Source organism: Rhincodon typus, chromosome 4 (assembly GCF_021869965.1).
Source record: "Rhincodon typus isolate 14 chromosome 4, sRhiTyp1.1, whole genome shotgun sequence".
In the NCBI taxonomy this organism is placed as follows: Eukaryota; Metazoa; Chordata; class Chondrichthyes; order Orectolobiformes; family Rhincodontidae; genus Rhincodon; species Rhincodon typus.
The window spans coordinates 68,283,350-68,302,539 of NC_063335.1; the positions used below are offsets into that span (position 1 = coordinate 68,283,350).

General features: G+C 42.0%; 1 protein-coding gene across 1 annotated transcript in view; it reads right to left on the reverse strand.

Annotated features, from left to right (window-relative positions):
- LOC125481008 (dystrobrevin alpha-like) overlaps positions 1-19,190 on the reverse strand; it is a 60,999-nt gene that overhangs the window by 12,828 nt on the left and 28,981 nt on the right. The window contains exons 5-8 of the mRNA XM_048596127.1: positions 18,934-19,035; positions 6,853-7,018; positions 2,667-2,756; positions 510-678 (exon numbers count right to left, since the gene is read on the reverse strand). Of these exons, the coding sequence (XP_048452084.1) occupies positions 510-678; positions 2,667-2,756; positions 6,853-7,018; positions 18,934-19,035 (527 nt within the window). The remainder of the gene's footprint in view (positions 1-509; positions 679-2,666; positions 2,757-6,852; positions 7,019-18,933; positions 19,036-19,190) is intronic.

Consider the following 19,190-nt stretch of genomic DNA (forward strand, 5'->3'; position numbering starts at 1 on the left):
TCAATAATAAGGTGCACACTTTTAAGGTGAAAAGCCTAGAGGTGATTTGTGGAAAAGGTTTTTCACCCAGAGGACGGTGTGAAACTGGAATGCACCATCTGACAGGGTAGTAGAGGCAGGAAACCTCATAATCTTTAAAAAGTATATGAACAAGCACTTGAAATGTCATAACAATCAAAGCTATGGGCCAAATGCTGAAAAGCGGGACTAGTGTAGATTTACAGCAGTTTTTTGTCAGTGTAGATTCAATAGCCGAAGGACTTTTTCTGTACTGTATGGTTCTATTATGAAATGGTTGTGCAGAGATCATCATCCCTTGTCAATAGGTGCGCAGTAAGGGGAACAGAGGGTGGAATTGGATGGTGCATATGCAGTGAAGAGGGAACTATAGCCAAGATAACTTCCAAACCAAGGGTTAAAGTATAACTTTATTACACACATCTGTGTGCCTAACATTTCAAATCTGTATTCAGTACAGAATGATAAAGGTAATAATTACTCATACTTACATGTCACTTTGAATAGTTCCTGTTGCAGCAGCACTGTGCTCATAGCTGGGGTTTCTTGCATTAATCTGAGCTAGAAAGGCCTTTTCAGAAGTTGGCGAAAGCACAATGTCATCTAAATGAGCACGACCAAAATCAGAATCCACATTGCTTTCTGTCTCACTCCCAGCCTCTGCTGAATTTAAAGCAAAACTTCCATTAGCAGTGACACAGATAGTTTTGTTCTTCTGTGTATAGTGTGTAATATGTACATGAAAGTAATGAGATGGTCTTTACTTTTATTACACTAAGCTATTAAGGCCCAACATTATATAGTAAATGGGATAGTGAAGATTGCCAATTTATGAACAGGGATATCATTTGTTATCTTTTCAACATAATGTAAGGTAAAGGACTCAAGACCTAGTAATAACTTTTAGGTGAAGTGAATTGGTGTAATAAAGCATCCTAAAAATCTGCACCCTTTCTGTGCATGAAGTGATTTGCTTCTCAAAGACAATATTTACATGTAAAAACTTTATTAATTAGCACCAAAAATTTCTTTAATCTCTCAGAAACACAAAAAGATCTTCAGTCAAAAGTATTGCATGAAGAATCCATCTTGATCTTCATGCATTTCTGAAATATTAATATAGTTGCTATTATTTTCCGCAACTGCCTATGTCGCCATTTGCTGTGGAATAGCCATTTCAGCACTAAAATTTTTCACAAACACTGGATTTTCCAACGGAAATGTGTCTTGTGTCTTTGCTTTGTAGAACAGGGAGAGGAGGAATAGAGAGGTGCTAGATTGATCAGACAGTTGGTTAGTGCAGATGACCTGCAGTTGCTGGTAGATCAATGCTCGTGTAATAATTGAGGTTTAAAGATTGTTAGGTTTTGGGATTGTCTTTAATATAACTCAAAACAAAGAGGTGTCATATGAATTGTTCTGAAGTCTGCCTGACAGGAAGCCTGGGTCATTTCATTGTTAGAAATGCTAGTATATCCAGATTGTTTTACTGAGAAAAAAGCTCCATACAGTGTGGAAACAGGCCATTTGGCCCAACAAGTCCACACCGACTCTCCAGAGAGCATCCCACCCAGATTCACCTCCTACCCTAACCCCATGGCTAATACTCTAGCCTACATAATCGCTGGACATTATGGACAATTTAGCATAGCCCAATCCACCTAACCTGCACATCTTTGGACTGTAGGAGGAAACCCACACAGACATGGGGAGAATGTGCAAACTCCACGCAAACAGTTGCCCAAGGCTGGAATTGAACTCGGGTCCCCGGTGCTGTGAGGCAGCAGTGATAACTACTGCACCACCATGCCACCCAAAGGTGCACGGTGTTTATATTTGGAGACAATGGAAGAAGTCTATGTGCTACGTGGATAGACTATGACTCACCAATGTTCCAGAAAAATGTTCAGAATGTCAGATTGCAAAAACCTGCGCTTTAAACTGTCCAAGATAAAATATGATTTCAGTTGAGAATCTCAGTTGAGATGACCAATCAGTATTCCACTTTAATTCAAGGCCCATGTGAATCACATTGCTGTGGAGATGGCCTTTTAGAGGGGAAGGATCCAACATATCCCTCGCAATTCACAGACAAGGTTAGTCCGCTAGGATCAAGGAGAGGTAGAGCAGCTATTGGCAAAAAGGCCCTGTGGTTTACCAAGTAAAAATACGAATGGGAGCACAAGGTCAGGTTGAAAATATCAAAGTTGTGAGCGGTTAAGACAAGGTTGGAAGATTTCTGCATATTGTGCTCAAAGAACAATGTCTGTGAGAAAAATACTTCATTAAACACTAGGCTGATCTTAAAAGTTATTAGGCTGAGAAAGGGAAATAAGTAAACTCCCTGGCCCTAACAGTCACTTTGAACTGGTTTTGGAAGAATGGAGTGTAAAGTTCATTTGTGCCAAAAGAAAAAGTGGAATGCTGGTTTTTTTTGTAATTTAAGTTACATGTTGCCTGCAAGGATAGTGTTAAATCAATTGTGCTTTTAGAATTGTGTTAAGTACAAGTCTTAATAGATGAAAGAATGACACAATGATTTCATATTTCATAACACTGGGTTTTTTTGTTTAGAGTAATAGAGATATACAGCATGGAAACAGACCCTTTGGTCCAACTGAAGACAGATACAAATTACAATCACTTACCTGAATTCAACTCTTTTACCAAAGATGACATCGTGTTTGTAATGGAATCTGCTGCCACCAGCAGGTCATTTCTCAAATTTCTTCTGGAGCCTACAAAGACAACATGGCTTTTTAAAAAAGACACAAGTCAACACAAGGATAGGGTCATGCTGCAATTTAATTTCTGTATCTTTCAAGCTGTCATATTTGCCTTTTTTAAAAGAAACATTTCTGCTACAACATTAATTCAACAAATTTGCGGCACAAAACAAGGAGCTCCACAATTCATTCCACTCCCCTGTCCTTTATCCATAACTCTAAAAATGTTTGTTTGCCCTTCAGGTATTTATCTAATTCTCTTTTGAATGGTATTACTGAATCTACTTCATCACCGCTTCAAGCATTGCATTCCATATTCAGAATTGCACATTGTTCAACAAAAAAAAAAGCTTCCTCATGTCACATTTGGCTCTTTTGCCAATCACCTTCAGTCTGTGCCTTCTGGCCACCATTCCCTCTGCTACTGGACGAGCAAGGAGGGTAAAATTGGACTGCACTCAAAAAATGGGTGCAGGGAACAAAAACAACTAATTGTACAACATAGCAGAGAAATGGTCCAAGGCTTTCAGATACAACGTTGGAGACCTTGGTGCCAGAGGCAGACAGGAGTCAATGGACCCTCCAGAGAAAGTTTGAACAGACAAAGCCAGAGGAGCAGTTGACCATGGAGATCAATGCCAGCAGTCTGTGTTGTATCTTTACATCTGTTTGAACACCTTTAAACATTAACAATCTCTATCAAAAATGACTTACATTACATATTTACAGCTATTCACTCTCCTAGCCAGAGCATTATCCACTCCTTTGTTTGTCCAATTGTTCTTCCCTCTCTTTGGCTCTATTCCCACTTATCATTTTTCCTTACCCCCTCCCCTCACCCTATCTTCTGCATATAAAACATTTTCCTAGCTACCATCAATTCTGAGGAAGGGTCACTGGACCCGAAATATTAATTCTGAATTCTCTCCATAAATGCTGCCAGAGCTGCTGAGCTTTTCCAGCAATTTCTGTTTTTGCCACACATTTATAGCTTCACCTCACCCTCACACCTGGCCCTACTGCAAATCTCATACCGACATCTCACAGCTTATTTACATTACACCACAATGATAGTACTATCATCTGAACACTTTTGACAACACTTGCTTACACACTTCCCTCTCTCTTGCAGGGAAAAGTGACAAAACCTGAAAAAGCACTCCTAACTGGCATGGACAGGCAAGGATACATGTTCTGAACTCCATGGAGCAGATGGTGCTTGCTATCATTGGAATGGCTGTGACTGAAATGTGATGATGACAGCTTCATAGCCGGTGATGCAGAAGGAAGAAGTGACAGAGGAAGAATATACCAACAAAACTGAAACACCATCTGTCCTATCAAATGCCTATAAAAGATTCCATGACATTATTATAACATCTCTGAAATTATGGACACTATTTAGACCTTAAACAACATTGCAAAAATAAATTATCTTCTCATGACCACATTGTTGTTTGTGGGAGCATACTATGTGCATAACAGTGACTATAGTTCAAAAGTATTTCATTGCTTGTGAAGCACTTTTGAATATTGACGTCATAAAACGCACTATATAACTGCAAGTCTTTCTTTCACAGCCACTAGTATCGATACCAACACTGCACATACATTGAAAGGCAGCATCTTTGCATGTTGGGACACGAGGCATGAGTTGACTGCAGTCAGGGTAGGGTGAAAGGATAGTGCATTTGCTTGCTCACCAGAGGACAGGGTCTGCTGCAGAAATCACAGATGAGAAACTTAAATCATAAAATCTTGACAATGCTGAACCAGGCCATTCGGCCTATTGAGTCTGCATTGACCTTCCAAAGAGCATCCCACCCACACCCAGCCCTCTACTATATCCCCATAACCCCACATTTACCATGGCTTATCTGCTTGGCATGCACATCCTTGGACACTATGGTTAATTTAACATGGCCAATCCACCTAATCTGCACCTAACCTAATCTTTGGACTGTGGGAGGAAACCAAAGTACCTGGAGGAAACCCACGTAGACACACAGAGAACATGTAAACTCCACACAGATAGTCAGCCAAGGCTGAAATCAAACCTGGGTCCCTGGCACTGCAAGGCAGCAGTGCTAACTACTGAGCCACCATGCCAATGTGTATCAGTATGTATTGAAAAGAACAGTGGTCCTAATATTAATCCCTGTAGAACATCTCTGTATACATCCCTCAAGTTGGAGAAATGACTGCTCATCACTACACTCTATTTTCTGTTCCTTACCAAATCTGTATCCTAAGTTGCCATTGTTCATTCAATCCTATAGACTTAATTTTTTCTAACAGAACTATTTACCTGACTTTTTAAACTGATATCTATTCAAAGTCTATTTGCACAACTCTAATTACATCACCCTCTTCAACCCTCTCGGTTACTATCAAAGAACCTATTCAAGTCAAACAAAAACAAGTTTCTTGAACATATCTGAGCTGATTTTCAAGTGTCAACTAACTTTTTAACTGCTGTGTCCGAGAAGTTCCCTTCCATTTACATTAGGTTGACTGAATTATAATTCAGAGATTTCTCCCCCAGGCTTTTTAAAACACAGCTGTAAAAATTGTAATCCTCCAATCCTCTTGCACCAATCCCATTATCGTGGCAAAATTGAAAGATATGACTGGGGCCTTGGCAATTTCCACCTTTTGTTTTCTTTAGTAACATACGATGTTTCCCATCCTGACCAAGAGACATTTTTAGATTGAGGATTGCCGACCTTCTCTGTCCTTCCTCTCTATCTATTTTTATCCTATTCAATATCACTACTGCCTCATCTTTTATTATGGCATTAGCAGGATCCTTTTCTCTACTGAGGTAGATTGAGTACTCACTTAGTATCTCAGCCATCTCTTCTGCCTCTGCAGGAGATACCCTTCTAGACGACTGATTGGCTCAACAATTCCTTTGACTCTCTTTTTTCCTTAACTAATATTTTATAAAATACCTTGAATTTTTTTCAAAATATCAGTTAAAATCCATTCTCACATTCTGTCTTTGCCCCTTTTTTTTCCTCTTATGACATCTATTCTGAACTTTATATATTTGGCTTGGTACTCGACTGTATTATTAACCTTACAATTGTCAAAAACGTTTTCCTGCCTTATTTCAACGTTCAGTTATCTAGCTTTGGTTGCTTGCCCTCAACCATGCTGCTTCTTTAGAATGTGGCTGAACCAGTGGAACACCAATGTCCTTGGACAAAGTGGGGCTGGTGGTATTGGAGGCACCATTATTAAAAAGTTTGTTGATGAGAAGTGAGTATCACTGGCAAGTCCAGAATTTGTGGCCTACGCCTAATTGTCCTCAAGGTAAAGGGTAGCAACCTTTTTGACAGCTGCAGTCCATTTGGTGTTGGTACACCCACAATGCTGTCAGGGAAGGTTTTCCAGGACTTTAACTCAGCAACAATGAAGGAATGACAATGTAGCTGGCAGGATACCGCTTAGCTTGGATGGGAACATACATGTGGTTGTGTTTCCACAGGTTTTCTTCTAGTTAGTAGGGAACACAGCTTTGGAATGTGCTACTGAAGGCGCCTTGGTGAATTACTGCAGAGTGTTTGTAGATGGAATAAAAATTGCAGCTATTGTGCACCAGTATTGGAGGGAGTGAATATTTAAAATAATGGTTGGCATTGTACTTCTGGAGTGTTTTTAGAGCCGCTCTTGAGTTGAGTAGCTCTAAAGCTAAGAGAAACTCCTCCTGGCTCCACATTAAGGCAGGCTATTAAAAAAAAAACTTACTCCTTCTCTATAACCTTCTTTGGTCCCTATAAGAACAACTGGTCTTGTTGCTATTGATCAGGAAGAAGAGTTTTTGTGGGATTTCGCAAAATTCTGAGCAGGCTTTAGATCTCCAGCTAGCATACTGAGGGCATCTAACATTTGTTTCAGGCTAGCTCTGGAGCCACTTGGAAATTGTTAGGTGTTAATTTGGTACTTGGTGCACTTCTGATCTGGGAAAGAAGGAATTGTATTGAGGTGCAGAAAAGTGAAACAGGAAATTCATCACTCCATGCATTGTACCCTCCAGAACAGATGCAAAAGAACCAATTTCTCTCTAATCTCTACTTTTTCCAATATTCTGAGAATAACTCACTTTGTGCAAATGCTTCCTGTACATCTCCTCCAACCCCTGTCAGTGAATCCTGAGGTGTATGGGTTGGAGTTGAACAGGCAGAGGTTGATCTGATAGGCATTGGTATAGGAACAGACCGGCTAATTGTGTGACTTGGTGAAGAGCGAGGGGATCCTGCCCCCTGAGTCTGAAAACAATAAAAAAAATTGTTACCACACATATATCTATTTTACAGAAGCCATCTTTTGGGTAACATTGCAAAACTACTTTTTGAATCAGTTTCACAAGAAGCAGGAACATCCCTTCGCCATGAACATACAGTATAAGTTGACCTTACTACATTTTTTTCAAATTGATCTACTTTAAAACTGGAGAAAGAGAACAATGTATATAGTTTACGCAGTGATTAGATCAGCAGTCCAGTCCAGTCAGGGAGCAGAAGCCAGTGTAATAAAAAATTTCACAATGCACAGTTTGTATTTTCAACCTTAAAATACAAAGGTACCTCTTCAAACTGCTCTTTCTGTTTTGAAAACAGTCTTCCTGCTGATCATGTATCGACAATAGCATTAGATAGGAAATTCCAGGATTTTGATCCAATATTAATAGACGAACAATGATGCATGCTGATGGCAGGGTAATACATGATATGGAGGTGATGTTATTCCCAGGACGGCTGCTGTTATTCGTCAAAGTGGAAGAGATTATGATGGTATAGGATGTGCATATTGAGTAAACCAGGCAGTGCAATCTGTCACATATTGCCAGATAGGATGGCCATTAAATCAAAGTGGGTGCCAATCAAGTCACCTATTTTGTCACAGATAGTATTCAGTTTCTGAGTGTTATAGAATCATAGAATCCCTACAGTGTGGAAGCAGGCCATTCAGTCCATCGAGTCCACACTGACCCTCTGAACAGCATCCCACACATACACCCGCTACCCTATCCCTGCATTTCCCACACCAGACACTATGGGCAATTTAGCATGGCCAATCCACCTAACCTGTACATCTTTGGACTGTGGGAGGAAACTGGAGCACCCATAGGAAACCTACACAGGGAGAAGGTGCAAACTCCACACAGACAGTTGGCCAAGGTTGGAATCGAACTCTGGTGCTGTGAGGCAGCACTGCTAACCACTGAGCCACCATCTGCTATTACTGTTGTTGCAGGTGCATACAGTTAGTGGTAAGTATTCTATCACAGTCCTGATTTAAGTCATGCAGATATTTGGGAGGATTTGAGGGATCAGAAGGTCAAATAATTGCTGCAGAATTGTTGCTTTTGTACTCTGTTTATAATGAACATTTTGATATGGCTGGTGTTGATAAAATCTGGTTAATGGTGACCGCCATACTACCCTCAAGGTAATGATAGGGGAATTTGACAATGGTAGCACATTGTGTGCCCCTATGAAATACCAATTTGCCACTTGAGGATTTGTACCAAGTTTCACTTTGGCATTGCAGACACTGCTACAAAAAGTTCAAAATTCAAACCAATACAGGTAAGGTAGAACAATGGCATTTTCAGCTTTGTATCCTTGGTCACCTTCGATATCAATACTGCATCCTTAAAGTAACATTTGCACAAGTACCCTTTCATAATTCACACTAGTTAAGGGTCTAATCGCTCAGTCCCTTGTAATATGTTGAGATAGAGGTCTGCGAACAGCTCTAGAGTTCATCAAAAAAACCTAGCATTGGACTTTTACAGCTGACTGACTGTGAAAGTACAAGAATCTCTAGAAATCAGAGTTCAGTCCAAGAAAAACAAACAGTGAAATTTCACAGCTGACCTTGGAGAGACCCATTATCAGAAGTACTCACAGCTGGAGTGTCAGCATTTCATTAATCAGCTAAGCGTTTGTTTTTAAGACTTACAAAACGTATAAATCTTGATTTTTTTTGTAAATATATAAATGTGAGTTGGATGAGTGTTTTAAAGCTTTACAGAGACCTGTCTCTTAATCATTTTTTTTTAATTATAAAACTTAAGTATAATCCTAGACCAGTATTTTTAGAGCAGTAAGACTGTTCTATTTTCTGGATCTGTATAAATAAAGTGCAGAGATGGCCTTTAGTAGAATGATGTGCTTTTCCTGTTGATCTGGGAGACCAGGGAGAATTTCAATGTTCCTGTTGATTGTGTCTGCAGGAAGTGTTTTTGATTGCGAATCCTGTCGGATCGCATAGATCAGTTGGAGTGGCAGTAAAAGACAATGAGGAATTTACAGGCATGAGGGTGTATGATGGATTCAGTTTCAGGAAGGTAGAAAAACCACAGATACAGTCAGGTCCATGGGTTACCTCTTGGAAAGGTAGGAAAGGGAGGCAGGTAGTGCAGGAGTCTTCTGTGGCTATCCTATCTCAAACAAGTATGGTCATTTGGAAAATGTAGGGGTGATGGACTCTCAGGGGAATGCAGCAGTGACAGCCAGGTTTATGGTACCGAGACTGGCTCGAGTAATGAGGGATATGTCAAGTTCCAAGCGATCGATTATGAAAGGGGACTCTCTAGTCAGACGCACAAACAGACATCAGAATGCCTCCCTGATGCCAGGGCGTAGAATATTGTCAAAAGGGGAGGGTGACGAGCAGGAGATCGTTCCACACATTGGTACCAATGATATTTGAAGAGAAAGGGACAAGGTTCTAAAGAGAGAAATAGGAAGTTAGGCCGGAGATTAAAAAGTAGGTCCTCAAGGGTAGTAATTTCTGGATTACTCCCAGTGCCACATGCTACTGAGAGTAGGAATAGGAGGACAGAGCAGATTAATGCATGGCTGAGAATGCAAGGGGCAGGGATTCACATTTTTGGATCATTGGAATATCTTTTGGGGTAGAAGTGACCTGTATAAAAAGGACGGCTCAGGAGGCTTTAAACTAGCGGGTGGAGGTTCAGGTGGGATGCAAAGAGATAGTGAGAAAAGAGATAAGTCTGAGGCTGGTACAGTTGAGAAGAGGAGCAAGTCAAATAGTCAAGGCAGACAAGAGCAAGGCAGACAACTGGCAACTTAAATGTTCCAGGGTATAGATGCTATAGGAATGACAGGAAGAGGGTCAAGAGCAGGGGTAGAGGTGTTTTTGGTTAGGGATAACATTACGGCTGTGTTTAGGGAGGATACTCCTGGAAGTATGTCTAATGAAATTATTTGGGTGCAACTGAGAAACAAGAAAGGGATTATTATCTTACTGGGATTACAATGTAGGACCCCCAAAAGTTACTGGGAAATTGAGAAGCCAATCTGTAAGATCTCAGACATCGGTAAGAATGATAGGGTTGTAATGGTAGGAGATTTTCACTTTCCAAAAATAGACTGGAACTGCCATTGTGTTAATGGCTTGGATGGAGAGGAGTTTGTTAAGTGTGCAAACGAAAATTTTCTTATTCAACATATGGATGAACCTACTAGAGAACAAGCAAAACTTAACCTTCTCTTGGGAAATAAAGCAGGGCAGTGGCTAAGGTGTCAGTGGAGACTGCTATTCAGGTCGGTGATCATAATTCTATTAGTTTCGAAATATTTATGTAAAAGGATAGACCAGACCTAAAAGTTAAAGTTCTAAATTGGAATAAGGCCAATTGTGATAGTATTACACAAGAAGTTATACAAGTTGATTGGGAGAGGCTATTCGCAGGTAAAGGGGCAGTTGGAAAGTGGGAGGTCTTCAAAAATGAGATAATGAGAGTCCAGAGGTATTATGTTCTTATTAGGGTGAAGGGCAAAGCTGATAGATGTAGGGAATGCTGGATGACTAGAGAAAATGAGGCTCTGGTTAAGAAAAAAAAAAGGAAGCATACGTCATGTATAGACAGCTGGGATCAAGTGAATCCCTCGAGGAATATTAGGGCAGCATGAGGATACTCAAGACGGAAATCAGGAGGGCAAAAATGGAACATGAAATAGCTTTGGCAAATAGGGCTAAGGAGAATCCAAAGAGATTCTACAAATATGTTAAGGGCAAAAAAGTAACTGGGGAGAGAACAGGGCCTCTCAAAGATCAACAAGGCCATCTATGTGTGGAACCGCAGGAGATGGGTAAGATACTAAACAAGTATTTTGCATCAGTATTTACTGTGGAGAAGGCTATGGAGGCTAGTGAACTTGGAGAAACAAACAGCGATATCTTGAAAAGTGCCCATATTACAGAGGACAAGATGCTGGACATGTTAAAACACATAAAAGTGGATAAATCTCCAGGATCTGATCAGATGTATCCCAGAACTTTGTGGGAAGCTAGGGAAGTGACTACAGGGCCCTTGTTGAGCTATTTGTATCATCAATAGCCATGGGTGAGGAGCCAGAAGACTGGAGGTTGGCTAATGTGGTGCCATTATTTCAGAAAGTGGTAAGGAAAAGCCAGTGAAATACAGACTAGTGAGCCTCATCAAGGTATTCTGAGATCACTGTCCACTACACCACCAATTTTGGTGTCAGACTATAGAGATGTATAGCGTGGAAACAGACCCTTCGGTCCAACTCATCCACCTGCAACCTCGCTAATCATTCCTCCTATATTCGCATCCAAATTATTTACATAAATGACAAAAAGCAGTGGACCTGGCTCCACTGCTGGTGGGCAAGTTGTTGGAGGGAATTCCAAGGGACAAGATCTACATGTATTTGGAAAGGCAAGGACTGATTAGGGATAGTCAACGTCACTTTATGCATGGGAAATAATGTCTCACTAACTTAGTTTTTTGAAGAAGTGACAAAGAAGATTAATGAAGGCAGGGTGGTGGACTTTGATTGTATGGTCTTCAGCAAGGCGTTTGACAAGGTTCTACATGGTAGACTGGTTAGCAAGGTTAGATCACATGGAATCCAGGGAGAACTAGCTATTTGTATACAAAATGGGCTTGAAGGAGTCAGAGGGTGATGGAGGGTTGTCTTTTGGAGTGGAGGCCTGTGACCAGTGGTGTACTGCAAGGATCGGAGCCAGGTCCACTGCTTTTTGTCATTTATATAAATAATTTGGATGCGAATATAGGAGGAATGATTAGCGAGGTTGCAGGTGGATGAGTTGGACCGAAGGGTCTGTTTCCACGCTATACATCTCTATAGTCTGACACCAAAATTGGTGGTGTAGTGGACAGTGATCTCAGAATACCTTGATTAGATGGGCAAATGGGCTGAGGAGTGGCAGATGGAATTTAATTTAGATAAATGTGTGGTGTTAGATTTTGGTAAGGCAAATTAGGGCAAGACTTTTACACTTAATGGTAGGGTCCTGTGGAATATTACTGAACAAAGAGAGCTTGGGGTGCAGGTTCATAGTTCCTTGAAAGTGGAGTCACAGGTAGACAAGGTAGTGAAGAAAGCATTTGGTATACTTGGTACATTAGTCATTGAGTATTGGATTTGGGAGGTCATATTGCTGCTGTACAGGACATTGGTTAGGCCACTTTTAGAATACTGCATTCAATTCTGATCTCCCTACTATAAGAAAGATGTTATTAAACTTGAAAGCGTGCAGAAAGGACTTACAAGAATGTTGCTGGGGTTGGAGGGTTTGGTCAATTGGAAGAGGCTGAATAGGCTGGGGTTATTTTCTCTGGAGCATTGGAGGCGAAGGGGTGACCTTTATAGAGGTTTATAAAATCATGAGGGACATGGATAGACAAGGTCTTTTTCCCGGGATAGGGGAGTCCAAAATTAGATGCCACAGATTTAAGGTGAGAGGGAAAAGATATGAAAGGGACCTAAGGAGCAATGTTTTCACACAGAGGATGGTGCGTGTAAAGAATGAGCTGCCAGAAGAAGTGGTGAAGGCTGGCACAATTTCAACATTTAAAAGGCATCTGGATGTCAACATGGTCACCATTACCAAGATCAGCTTTCAAGCCAGATTTTGTATTAATTAGTGGGATTTGAACTCATACTCTAGGGAAATCAATCTTGGTTTTAGTCCAATGACAATACCATTATGCTACCAACTCTCAATGGGTATTGATACAGAAATAACAAAGTTGTCTGCAATTCTCTGCACAAGGCGAGGAGTTGTGCAAACAATGATGGACAGGAAATGATCTTCTTGCCCAACTAGCTTTCCCCACACAAGTAGGATACTTTGTGTATACTGGGGATGACAAGTCACTTTCCCTCGAAGCCCCAATGCAAGCCCCATGATCATTCAATGCCAATCCATGCCCTACATATTCTGAGTGCCTCCTCATACACCCTTGCCAAATTCATAGCTGCTCACCCAGGATCCATCATGGGCACACTGTAGGAGGCACGTGGAGATGTACAAAGAATAAAGTTCTAACATTCTAATGTAGTTGTCACTCAGCTGGCAATGAATAAGACTCTCATTTGTGAAACCCATTCAAAGCTTTTAAATCTCACGTGGTTACTTTTTATAGAAACAAAGAAAGTCCAATATGAACCCCACAAAGACAGTTAATCATTTATTAGAGATAGTAGGAACTGCAGATGCTGGAAAATCTGAGATAACAAGGTGTAGAGCTGGATGAACACAGCAGGCCAAGCAGCATCAGAGGAGCAGGAAGGCTGACGTTTCGGGCCTAGACCCTTCTTCAGAAATGGGGGAGGGGAAGGGGGTTCTGAAATAAATAGGGAGAGAGGGGGAGGTGGATAGAAGATGGATAGAGGAGAAGATAGGTGGAGAGGAGACAGACAGGTCAAAGAGGCAGGGGTGGAGCCAGTAAAGGGGAGTGTAGGTGGGGAGTTAGGGAGGAGATAGGTCAGTCCAGGGAGGACGGACAGGTCAAGGGGGCGGGATGAGGTTGGTAGGTAGGAGATGGGGGTGGGGCTTGAGGTGGGAGGAGGGAATAGGTGGGAGGAAGGACAGGTTAGGGAGGCGGGGACGAGCTGGGCTGGTTTTGGGGTGCAGTAGGGGGAGGGTAGATTTTGAAGCTTGTGAAGTCCACATTGATACCATTGGGCTGCAGGGTTCCCAAGCGGAATATGAGGTGCTGTTCCTGCAACCTTCAGGTGGCATCGCTGTGGCACTGCAGGAGGCCCAGGATGGACATGTCGTCTGAGGAATGGGAGGGGGAGTTGAAATGGTTCGCGACTGGGAGGTGCAGTTGTTTAGTGCGAACCAAGCATAGGTGTTCTGCAAAGCGGTCCCCAAGTATCCGCTTGGTTTCCCCGATGTAGAGGAGGCCACAACGGGAACAGCTGATGCAGTATACCACATTAGCAGATGTGCAGGTGAACATCTGCTTGATGTGGAAAGTCTTCCTGGGGCCTGGGGGTGAGGGGGGAGGTGTTGGGGCAGGTGTAGCACTTCCTGCGGTTGCAGGGAAACATGCCAGGTGTGGTGGGGCTGGAGGGGAGTGTGGAGCGGACAAGGGAGTCACGGAGAGAGTGGTCCCTCCGGAAAGCAGATAAGGGTGGGGAGGGAAAATGTCTTTGGTGGTGGGGTCGGATTGCAGATGGCGGAAGTGTTGGAGGATGATGCGTTGGATCCGGAGGTTGATGGGGTGGTACGTGAGGACGAGGGGAATTCTGTTTTGGTTGTTATTGTGGGGAGGGGGTGTGAGGGATGATTTGCAGGAAATGCGGGAGACACGGTTGAGGGCGTTCTCAACCACTGACGGGGGGGAAGTTGCGGTCCTTGAAAAACGAGGACATCTGAGATGTACGGGAGTGGAATGCCTCATCCTGGGAGCAGATGCGGCGGAGGCGAAGGAATTGGCAATAGGGGATGGCGTTTTTGCAGGAAGGTAGGTGGGAGGTGTATTCTAGGTAGCTGTGGATTCGGTGGATTTGAAATGGATATCGGTTTCTAGGTGGTTGCCAGAGATGGAAACAGAGAGGTCCAGGAAGGAGAAAGAGGTATCAGAGATGGTCCAGGTGAACTTAAGGTTGGGGTGGAAGGTGTTGGTGAAGTGGATGAACTGTTCGAGCTCCTCGTGGGAGCACGAGGCGGCGCCGATACAGTCATCAATGTAATGGAGGAAAGGGTGGGGTTTAGGGCCAGTGTAGCTATGGAAGAGGGATTGTTCCATGTAACCTACAAAGAGGCAGGCATAGCTTGGGCCCATGCAGGTACCCATGGCCACCCCCTTTGTCTGTAGGAAGTGGGAGGAATTGAAAGAGAAGTTGTTGAGGTTGAGGACGAGTTCGGCTAAGCGGATGAGAGTGTCAGTGGAGGGGGACTGGTCGGGCCTGCGGGAACGGAAGAAGCTGCGGGCCTTTAGGCCATCTGTATGGGGAATGCAGGTGTATAGGGACTGGATGTCCACGGTAAAGATGAGGTGTTGGGGACCGGGGAATCGGAAGTTTTGGAGGAGGTGGAGGGCATGGGTGGTTTCACGGATGTAGGTAGGGAGTTCCTGGACCAAGGGGGAGAAAATGGAGTCGAGATAGGTGGAGATAAGTTCGGTGGGGCAGGAGCAGGCGGAGACAATGGGTCGACCTGGGCAGTCAGGTTTGTGGATTTTGGGAAGGAGAAAGTAGCGGGCGGTGCGGGGTTGGGGAACGATGAGGTTGGAGGCTGTGGGTGGGAGGTCACCTGAGGTGATGAGGTTGTGGATGGTTTGGGAGATGATGGTTTTGTGGTCGGGGGTGGGGTCATGATCAAGGGGGCGGTAGGAGGTGGTGTCGGAGAGTTGGCGCCTGGCCTCGGCGATGTTTTATCATTTATTAGCCTCTTTAAGATGTCAGTCAAATTGTGAACTCATAAACCCCTGCTGAGATAAATGTAGCATTTTAAACTCAGTCAAGGGAATGGCTATGTCATCAGAATGATAAAAGGTAAAGGTAAAAGTTGCCATAATCCTATCAGACCATACAGCTTCTCTCTTATTAGACAGAGACAACAGCTGGTGGTTTAAACTGAAGGTCAGCATGCCTCAGGCGAGGGGAGAGGTTGAGAAGGAAAGTCCTTTAATGTTAACCACAGCCAGTGCGTGAATTGAACCCATGTATGTTGGCAACATTCTGCATTACAAGCCTAGCCAACTGAGTTAACCAACCAGATTAGTAATCTAGATTTTAATGCTCTGAGGACATGGCTTCAAATCCCACCACAGCCATTGGCTGAGTTTAAGTTCTATTTAAATAAATCTGAAATTGGAAGCTCTGAAACTAACGTTGATGTACATTGTTAGCTTTTAGGGAAGGAATCTGCTATCATTATCTATCTCCAGATCTACAGTAATTTGGTTGACTCAAATGCCTCTTAAATGGCACATAGTTAAAGGGCACTCAGGTAGAGGGCAATTAGGGATGGTCAACAAAAAAGGTCTATCTTTTTCTAACTTGTTAATTAAGAGTGCCCAGCAGTTGTTTTGTAAACTTCCAATGTAGGGTGGCACAGTGTGTCTGTGTGGAGTTTGTACGTTCTCCCTGTGTCTGCGTGGGTTTCTGCCAGGTGTTCAGGTTTCCTCTCATAGTACGAAGATGTTCGAGTTGAGTGGATTGCCCATGCTGGATTGCTCAGTAGTGTCCAGGGATGTGCAGGTTAGATGGCTTAGCCATGGTATAGGTTGGTGTATGAAGATAGGGTGTGTGTGTGTGTGTGTGTGTGTGTGTGTGTGTGTGTGTGTGTGTGTGTGTGTGTGTGTGTGTGCGCGCGCGCGCGCGCGCGCGCGCGTGCGCGTTGGGAAGGGGGTAATGGTGTACTGGGTCTGGGTGGCATCTGTGGTACAGTAATTGAGGATAAGGACGAAGAAATCAACAAGGAGAAGAAAAAAGGTTCCCTCTCTTGTTACCTGGCTGCATGTACTGATGCTGATGTGAAAGAGGAGCAGGAGGATCAGCTCACCAAAACAAAATGCAACCATTTCATCTTGCCCAATTTTCATCATCTTCAACTCCTTTCAAATTACATTTTACAATGCTTGCTTACTTTATAGCAGACAGCAGTTCAGAATCTTTCACAGTTCTATAGATATTGACTAACAAAAAGACAGCTGAGTGAAATGGCTACACCTGAAGTCAGCCTGCTTAATACCACAACTGTACTAAGCCTCTGATGTTCTTATTCAGAGCATCGTACCAGTGGAATCTGGTAGAGTGAGATCAGGATACCTGGAGCAATCTAATTGCAATTCCCAAGACTTAGCCAATGGAGATAATGATGTAGTGATCATGTCACTGGACCAGCAACAGAGATATAAGCTATTGCTCTGGGGAGACAGATTACATCATTATGGAAACTGGAAATTTTGATTTCAAATCAAATAAATCTGAATAAATAGCAAGTATTAGTAAGGGTGGCCAGGAAGAAACAAAACTAGCCATCTAGTTGACTAAAGTGCTTTAGAAAAGCAAATCTGCCACCATTCCCAGGTCTAATCGACATATGACAATAGACAACAGAAAAGGGACCGACTGTTCACTGCCTTCTGAGATGTCTTATTAAGCATTCATTTACATTTAAGACCTTCTCCAGGGCTATTAGGGACAGACAATAAATGAAACAGAGAAATAGAGTTAAAGTTTCAGGTCATGACATCATGTTCTGATGAAACATAACAACTGAAATATCAACTGAGTTTCACCCTCCACTGATGATGTCAGACCGGCAGTGTACCTCCAACATTTCCTCTGTTTATAAAGAGGGCACTTGGAAAAATCATAAAATGATAAGGCAGAATTAACAGTGTTATGAAATGGAAATTTGTTTCATAAAACAATAAATTTTTCTTGATTACACTCTTTACAGAGTAGATAAAGGGGATACAATGGATACACTTTATTTGGATTTTCAGAACGTATTTGTTCAGGTGCCACAAAAAAGGGTTGTTGCACTGGATAAGGCCTCATGAGGTTCAGTAGTAATATACCAACATCAAGAGAGAATTCATTAAAGGATGGAAAAGAGACAGTAAAGACTGGATTTTACAGCACTGGTGAGTTTAAAGGTGGAGAAACTCAGTACATGGCCTTCTGGCTGTTTACCTTCGCCACTCCAATATCTGTGAACATTTACAAGGGCAATTGAAGCATGAGGGTTGGCAGGAGGAGATGGGAATGAATCCCCCCTCGCCCACCCTTGGGTCTTTTGTTTTGGAATTATATTGCATTTCCTTCACTGTTGCTGGGTCAAAATCCTGAAACTCCTTCCCTAACAGCACCTCTAAGGGATTGTAGCAGTTCAAGAAGGCAGCTCTTCATTATCTTTTGAAGGGATAGTCAATAAATTGTGATCTAGCTAGTGATACCCATATCCACTGAATGATGAAAGAAAGTAATTTCTCCTCAACTTAATTTTAGTAAATGACAACGCAGACGCAAGGCCATATGGCCTGCTCCTACTTCTATTTCAATGATCTGTGACTCAATGGGAGTCAAAACATTATCAAAGAATAGTAAAAAACACATTTCAATGATTTTCTCATGCTTTCATAAGTAAAAAAGTGTCTAATTAGAAATCAGTAAGTATACCAATCCATAACCAAGCTTTATAATTTCACATAATGTTAGTATCAATTGCCACAGTAAAACTGGCTGGTTGTAGTAAACTAAGTATTTTTATTTACACACAACACAGGCAAAAAGCTAAACAAAACATGAACGCCAGAGTAAGATAAAAAATAAAGATGCAATGATTGTTCAAAGATGAATCAGGAAACTTACTTCCTGCCTCATTTCTTCTTCCTATTTGAAAGTTTAAAAATCAAGTATTACTTAGTTAATGTACTTCATGTAACTTTTTAAACAATCTACAGATTTTTATTTTAAACAGTCATTTCCAAGCAAACAGATACAAATATATCTTTTTAGAAATTATTGTTTACAAAATTAAAGTTCCAACAATTTACGTTGATAACAGCTATAAATACAAAGAGAAATTTAAAAATTGCTTTTGGATGAATTCCCTCAGAGTCATGCAAAAAATCTAAGTTATTGGTGAAGAGAGTGGGCAATTTCCAGGAACTTCCCAGCCCACATCTTCTCAGTCCCAATGTAGTCAGGGCTAAAAGTTATAGAGAAGAAAGTCATCATCCTGTATATGTTGATTACATTTGTGAATGCCTATCTTTTTACATTGTGCTGTTTTGCTGTTATATTTTAACTGTAAAAAACAAAAAGAAATTCATGTGGAAATAATAACCGCAGTCATGTCATTGACCTGTTGTGATCAGGCTTTTAATTTACCCATTGAATAGCCTTACTTTCAGTAATTTCATCAGGCCTTCTAGTTGAACCATTAATTCTCGGCGGTTTTCCTGCAATGATGACATCCTTTGTTCTAACTCGTCTTTTCGCTGCCTGTGAAGTATAAATCAAGAACCAACTTTTAATTTCACCTAAATGCACAATAATATTTAAAGGCAACTTTAAAAGACAGCTGAGATAACAAGGTGCAGAGCTGGAGGAACACAATTTATACTTCACAGGCAGCGAAAAGACGAGATAGAACAAAGGATGT